Consider the following 7,885-nt stretch of genomic DNA (forward strand, 5'->3'; position numbering starts at 1 on the left):
TTTCCCTTCTCTTTGTTGTGTGGTGAGTCCTTTTCACTTGTGGGGTGAGTGCTGTGCCTGGAAGGCCTTTTCCTGTCCCAGTTGCTGTGGCCTGGCAGGGCTTGGGTGCTGCATCCCTGCCTCCATCCCTGCTTCCATCCCTTCTCCATCCCTGCTTCTATCCCTGCTCCATCCCTGCCTCCATCCCTGCTTCCATCCCTGCTTCCATCCCTGCTCCATCCCTGCCTCCATCCCTGCCTCCATCCCTGCTTCCATCCCTGCTTCCATCCCTTCTCCATCCCTGCTCCATCCCTGTGTCCATCCCTGCCTCCATCCCTGCCTCCATCCCTGCTCCATCCCTGCCTCCCTCCCTGCTCCATCCCTGCCTCCATCCCTGCCTCCATCCCTGCTCCATTCCGGCTCCATCCCTGCCTCCATCCCTGCTCCATTCCGGCTCCATCCCTGCCTCCATCCCTGCTCCATCCCAGCTCCATCCCTGCTTCCATCCCTGTGTCCATCCCTGCCTCCATCCCTGCTCCATCCCTGCCTCCATCCCTGCTCCATTCCGGCTCCATCCCTGCTCCATCCCTGCCTCCATCCCTGCCTCCATCCCTGCCTCCATCCCTGCCTCCATCCCTGCTCCATCCCTGCTCCATCCCTGCTCCATCCCTGCCTCCATCCCTGCCTCCATCCCTGCCTCCATCCCTGCTCCATCGCTGCCTCCATCCCTGCTCCATCCCTGCCTCCATCCCTGCCTCCATCCCTGCCTCCATCCCTGCTCCATCCCTGCTCCATCCCTGCTCCATCCCTGCCTCCATCCCTGCCTCCATCCCTGCCTCCATCCCTGCTCCATCCCTGCCTCCATCCCTGCCTCCATCCCTGCCTCCATCCCTGCTCCATCGCTGCCTCCATCCCTGCTCCATCCCTGCCTCCATCCCTGCCTCCATCCCTGCCTCCATCCCTGCTCCATCCCTGCCTCCATCCCTGCCTCCATCCCTGCTCCATCCCTGCTCCATCCCTGCCTCCATCCCTGCTCCATCCCTGCCTCCATCCCTGCCTCCATTCCGGCTCCATCCCTGCCTCCATCCCTGCTCCATCCCAGCTCCATCCCTGCTTCCATCCCTGTGTCCATCCCTGCCTCCATCCCTGCTCCATCCCTGCCTCCATCCCTGCTCCATTCCGGCTCCATCCCTGCTCCATCCCTGTGTCCATCCCTGCTCCATCCCTGCTCCATCCCTGCTCCATCCCTGCTCCATCCCTGCCTCCATCCCTGCCTCCATCCCTGCCTCCATCCCTGCTTCCATCCCTGCCTCCATCCCTGTCTCCATCCCTTCTCCATCCCTGCCTCCATCCCTGCCTCCATCCCTGCCTCCATCCCTGCCTCCATCCCTGCTCCATCCCTGCTCCATCCCTGCTCCATCCCTTCTCCATCCCTGCTCCATCCCTGCTCCATCCCCACTGGGTGGCAGTGCACTCCCAGCATTTTTCTCACGGGTTTTGGTTTCCTGGAACACAACCGGACAAAACAATCTGCTGGAGAGAAAAACAGTTCCAGGTACTGTTCCCAGCCTGGTTCCTGACGCTGTCACATGCTGTACCAGAAGGGGCAAATGTTCAACAGGCCAGGAGGGCCCGAGCCTCAAGTCCCAGCATCTGGGTCAGTTGTAGGGAAAGAAAAACAAACATGGAAGAGGTCACGCCCGGGACGCTCTGGGACACTCTTGGCTAAAGACTGGGAACATATTCCGTCCCTCCTCCCCTGCCTAGTTGCTGGAAAGAGCCAACTCACTATTAAATCAAGACAGAAAATACAGTGCAAAACAAATCTCTCCAAGTGGATCTTTCCAGCCTTCCCTCCCTCCTTCTCTGTAATGTCTCCTTTTGCCTTATACAGTATTAAAAAATAATATTTCTGTCATGTTAGGCTGAGAAAAAACCACGGGTTCCTGAATTTCAGCACACTAATGGCAGAGTGCTCAGTGATGTGGCAGGGCCTGCAGACAGTCCTGGTGCAGGCTGAGCAGGGCAGACACAGCCTGTGAGGTGGGTACAGCCTTCCCTCAGAAACACTCCAAGAAATCCTGTTTCTTCTGCAATTTTCCCCATGCCTTGAAGTCAACTCTGTAATTTCAGCCAATCCCCACTCTAATTTTCCCACAGGCCTTCCATTTTCAACTACTTTTTAATTGTTCCCCTTCCTTCTTTAAGTTCCTGTCATTCTGCAGGGTCAGCACTTCTCACACTTCCACGCCGGCCCACACTCTCCCATCCCACTCTGTTTTTCAGAGGGCATGAAGAAATACCCTCCAGACAGAGTGTTTTGTTTCAAAAGCTTTTTGTGAAGAACAGTTACCACCTTTGACTTGCTTGGTAGCACTGGCTGGTCTAGAGGGACAGAGAAGGTGGATGAATGGGGGTCTCCCTTTCCTCTTGAGGAGCTGCATTTCTGTATCTTTACCTGTTGGAAAAACTACTTATATCAGCTGCTGTAGCTGATTAATTCTTCCTAATGGGAATCATCCTAAAAACCAGCAGCACTCAGGAAATGGTTGCTGATTTGCTCCCTGTAATGTCCATAGCAAAAACTTGTATTTTTTACCTTGAGAAAGATAAACCACTGAATTAGAAAAAAGTAGTTCAAATAAACTTCCTAATACAAATTCTTAAGTCCACATTTCAAAGGCAGAAAACAGCCTCTTGTCTGTCCTAGGGTGGTTTCCTAGTCACATGTGCAAACCTTGGGCAATCAGAATCCAAAACAGCCCTCACTGAAAAACACGAGACAGCACAACCACAGCTTGGCTCCTTTCCCCTCTCCTAACTCATGAATCGTCACAAATTCTGACGTTTTAATAGCAGTGCCTGAAGAGTTGTGGTTATTTGCCCCTCTGCTCTTTGTCCTTTCTGGATTCATGTTGCAATCCGAAGGACTTGAAGTATATTGAAAAAACAAAAACATTCAAATCAGTTGTTTAATGCAGACACCAAAAATCACAAGGTTTTGGGGGAAAAAAAAAATAAAGAAAAAAAAAGGCAAGAACCAGCTGTGCTGGGCACTCATAATGCCACTTTCCTCCTGCCCTGCTCCTATATTACACTTCCAGTAGAAAATGATGCAGCCGACTGATGGAGCAGAAGTAGACACTCCAACCGTAATTACTGAAACTGCAGGAGGTTAATTAGTTGTACTGAATAATTACTCAAATGCTTGCAATGTGCTGTACCTCAAATCCAAAGCTGTGTGCTTGTTTACCTGCATGGAGATCCTCTGTATCTCCTGACAGTGAGACTGATCTGATTTGAGACACAGACCTGTCTCTGATGTAATTATGTCTGCAGTGATGTATGGCACAGCCCCAGCCCCTGGAATGTAGATCTGACTCCCTTCAGTCTGCAGGTTATAGATGGCAAACTGCACTTCAAATCCAGCTGGGAGAGGAAAGAGAGCAGAGGCAAATGTTGTGGCCACAAGAAAAGAGGGGAAAAACTGAGCAGGAATATATTTAATCTATAAACTGAGTACCTTTAGTGATTCATGCTACTGCAATTCATTAAAGGATTACTGCCCCCAGCTGCTAAATCACATGTTAAAGCCAACTGCTCTCCATTTCACTTCAAATTAAAATGCAGGGCAGCCACAGTGACGTCCAAGGAGTTCACTTATGTGACCTGGGAGAGGTGGATTACTGGGCTCTGGTAAACAGTCTCAGTTTGAATTTCCAGAGCTTATGTGGAGACATCCTTACAAGGCTGGTGATCACAACACCCATGAGGTTCTGGAAAATGCAGAAGCCTAACATTCTTTGAGACAAAACTCACAACATTTATGAAAAGCATTTTGGGAACCTAGTGCTTGTGATGTTGCCCTAGTGAGCCTTTTGATCTTATTCAGATAGACTGTGAAAATCCCAAGGGGTGCTTTTGTACCAAACAGCACAGTAATATTTCATGGGAAAAAGTTGTTTACAAGAAGTCACTTAAGAAAAAAGTACCTATCTAATGTTAAACCACTTTAAAGAGAATTAATATCAGCTTGCAATGATCATTCTTAGAAGACCTTCTCCACAAAGCAGTGTTTTGTGTGCCTGGTCCTTGTGATGTCACTGTGGGCAGGCTTTATACACACATAAACTTGCCACAATCACTGATTGATGTGCTCTGTCTTTCAGCATCCTTCTTTATGTTACCAAACTTCTCGTTGTGTCTAAATATATCCAGGAGATGTGTGAGTAAGAGAGAGTTACAGAACTGGCAACAGAATCCTGTCCAGATTACACCTCCATGATTGTCAGCAGGAGGACCAAGTACTGTTAACCTGCTGTTACACAAAGTCACCTATGGCTCCATATAGAATTACTTTATACTATTTACACAGTTATCTTTACTACTTATCATGAAAGTTCCCAATAGAGGTAAACATGAATGGACCTTGCATGGACAAAACAACCTGTGAATTATCAATGTCCTTGTCATTGGGCACTGGCATAAAAATTTGGCCCAGGATATGAAAGGCTGGGGATTCACAAGTACCTCTTGCATTCCTGATCTTCCCACGTGCCAAAGGGGCTCAGCAGAAGGAACCTGATCCAGGATGCAGACATTTTCCCCATCCTTCCTATGGAAGGTGTTATGGAAGACCCCTGTTACACGTTGAATATTAAGTATACAAACATAGTTTCTGTGACAGATGCCCATGGTACATTCATCTTGGAGAAAAATAAAAGTGGCCAGTAAAAAGAAACTTCTAGATCCTTTTATTGATGAGGATTGAGAAGCACAGAACCATGGTTAAAGCAAATAGGCAATATTACAGTTCATTCACTTGCAACAATTTTATCTTAGGGATACTTCTCATCCAAGAAGTGTCCCTTAGCCTCTAAGATGTCCCCACTCATTCCCCCCACCTCTGAACTGGGATTTGTTACACCCTCAGTGGTGCTGATGCAGCTGTTTTCAGAACAGTCTATAAAACAGATCACTGGGATAATCTCAGTTAAAATGAAAACACCACTTCTCTTTGAAGAGGTATTTTTAACCTGCAACCTCAGAAGCAGTTGCATCAGCAAACAGGAGAGAGTGGACACTGCAATGTGAGAAGAGTAACAAACAGTTTGGGAATGAGGAGAGAAGATCAGCAGGAACTGTTCAAACTCATTTTGCTGCCAAAAACATTTCATGCAACCAGACACTGATCTCTTCCTGGCTCACACTTAGTGGAATTCTTCAGATGAGTGTGAAATAGCCAAAAGCCACATTCAGCACCTTCTGTGTATTGCTTTAAGCAATCAGAAGGTGGAGAGAGTCTGCACAAGGAAAATATTGCACAGAGTGAAATCAAGGGCCTTTTTAAAAAATCCAATGTATTTTTACATAAAATGTAACAATTTCTAAAAATATTATCTTTAGAAATACAGAATTCTTTTCTCTAGTCCAAGGGACAGAATAGCAGTTTAAATTTCCCACACTGGTGTTTATATCTAATGACATTTTCCTTTCTTCAAAGGTCAGATACATATTTCGCTTGTCTTCTATAGGTAGGTGGCTGATCTGGAAAACCTAAAAGGTTCTTCCAAGATCTCATTTTTCTTGCCCATTTTTCTTGCCCTGATACACCAGCCATCTCTGCAGCCTCTCCCAGGGCTTTGGTGGCAGGTAGCCAGCAGCAGCTCTGACATGGTGTAGCTGTAAACTGAGATCAGGCTGCTGGAGAAGATTTTTGTGAGGCAGAACTGGGAGCTGCCTCAACAGAGACTCAGAAATGGTGCCCTGGGTCCTGTCTGAGCCATGGTGTGGGTACCCCTGTGCCCAGGCTGGCACCTCTCTGCTCCTGCCCTGCTGCCCCAGTCCTCCCTCATCCACCTCTGTGATGCCCAGCAGTGCCATGTGCTGGCTGCCCAGCAGACACTGATCTAAGGTGGTTTCCCATCAGGTGGAGATTTTATCAAACCATCAGTGTTTTGCAGATTGTCAGATGGAATCCATGAGGCAGTGAATACACCAGCACACTGCAGGAGTGTTTCACCGAGCGCAGCAGTTTCCAGAGGCACCTCTCAGAGCATGTTTTTGCTGCCAAGCTTGCAAGAATATACTGTGTGAAAAACAAAATGGTTGTTGTTTTCACAGCACATTTGGTTAAGGATCCTCTGCTGTAGGTGATGCTGTCACGAGACTTGTGCTTAACTCCTTTTCTTTGCATTATCTATTTTTACTTTTCCTTTTTTCCAGAAAGGCATCTGCGACAGGTGGGTGAAAATAACCTTAATTCAATATCACCTCCAGAAGGTTCTGCCTTTCACATCAGAACAAAGCTTGGAAGTTCATCCAGGGTAGCATTCACTATATTCTCAGCTGTTGTGATGAAAGATCTGTGGCCTTTTGGCACGAAGAAGGCAGTGATGAACCCATGTCTCCTTACCATGTGTTGATCGCTTCTCCACTGCAGAAGCTGGGTGGTTTCCATCAGTCTTGCACAATAACAAGGTGAGGACAGCTCCTCTGCTGTGACTGTGCTCTGTGCTGCCTCAGGATGGTGGTGGAGCAGGTGACACCAGGCGAAGCTGCTTCCTCCTGACGATGGATTTGAGAGAGGCTGAGATCTCTCTGTATCGAAGCCCATACAGAAAAGGGAACAAAACTTTAGGAAGAATCATGAGGACGTTGCAGACTGTCAGGGAGATCAAGATTCCTGTCTGCAGTCTGATGACAACATTAACACCCAGGAATGATTCTACAAAAAGAGCCAGGAGTGGAAAGAAGTAAAAAAATAACACAGTGTTGTGCATTAAGAATGTCACACTGGCTCTGGAGCAGATGCTCTCCCATATACCTGAGTGTTTGGTTTTAAAATACAGAATAGCATAGCAACAAAATATTACAGACAGGCAGAGAATGATAACTGTGGTAGAAAGCCAGAAGCAGAGTTTCACAGCATCAGTCCGATTCAGAGTTAATATTAGTATCACTGGAACGGAGCAGGTTTCCATGACACAGGGCACAAAGCTGTGTGTAGTCCATAGCACCAAGAAGAAAATCCCAGGGAAAGCTCCAGAACACATCCACAGTAATACAATGATTTTTTTAGTTCGTGAAGGAGGCAAAATAGCGATGTAGCGCAAAGGAAACAAAACGGCGATGTACGTGTCCAAGACTATTGCAACAGCTGTGAACAGTCCTCCACAGTAAGCCACTGCCAGCAAAAACAAGAGGAGGACACAAGCCTCCTTTGGGAGGTGTAGATGTGCTGTGTTGAGAGCAGCTGACAGCGTGTAGAACAGCAGGTAGATCAGATCAGAGAGCAGAGCGTTTCCCAGCAGCATGTACCTTGTTTCCTGGCGGATTTTAAACCGAGAGAAGATCACAAACAGGATGGTAGGGATGATGAGGACACCTGCCAAGAGGCAGACAACTGGAGAGATTAAAAACATCTTTGTGTTTGTGCCTGATGGGGTGAGAGACCATTCCTCCAGCAAAAGGAGCAAAGTTGTGTCATCCAGATTTGAGGAACTGTTAAACTCTGTCTTCCTGAGGTGGATCACAGTTCCATTCGCTCTCCTTACTGAGGTACAGCCAGGGAAGTCCATTTCCTTAGGATTTTAGGATGATTATCTGACTTGGAGAAAGCAAGATCTTCTGTGCTGAATCCTTAGAAAGGCAAATGAAGCAGAGGATGCAAAAAGCCCATGGAAGCAAAGTGATTTCTGAAGCCAATTCTACCAGCTCTCCTCAAGGACAGAAAGTTCAAACTTGCAAGTGAATTCTGTGGTCCAAAAGATGGTTTTGCCCAAAAAGAAAGGAGGTTTTCTTTTCTTTCGGCAAAATCTAATGTTTAGAAAAGAGAATGAATCTCTGTGTGGCTTAAAAAAGACTAAATCCCTCAGCTAGCTGTTTGAACAGAAGTGAATGGGTT

The 7,885-nt window shown here is 47.3% G+C and overlaps 1 protein-coding gene across 1 annotated transcript; it reads right to left on the reverse strand.

Moving 5' to 3' along the window:
* Window positions 1–4,859: 4,859 nt before the first annotated feature.
* Window positions 4,860–7,559, reverse strand: GPR148 (G protein-coupled receptor 148). Its single transcript, XM_058844097.1, has one exon. It carries the CDS (start codon window positions 7,557–7,559, stop codon window positions 6,501–6,503), a length of 1,059 nt encoding a protein of 352 aa, XP_058700080.1. The 3' UTR covers window positions 4,860–6,500.
* Window positions 7,560–7,885: the final 326 nt, after the last annotated feature.

This window comes from Poecile atricapillus, chromosome 8 (assembly GCF_030490865.1).
Source record: "Poecile atricapillus isolate bPoeAtr1 chromosome 8, bPoeAtr1.hap1, whole genome shotgun sequence".
NCBI lineage: Eukaryota > Metazoa > Chordata > Aves > Passeriformes > Paridae > Poecile > Poecile atricapillus.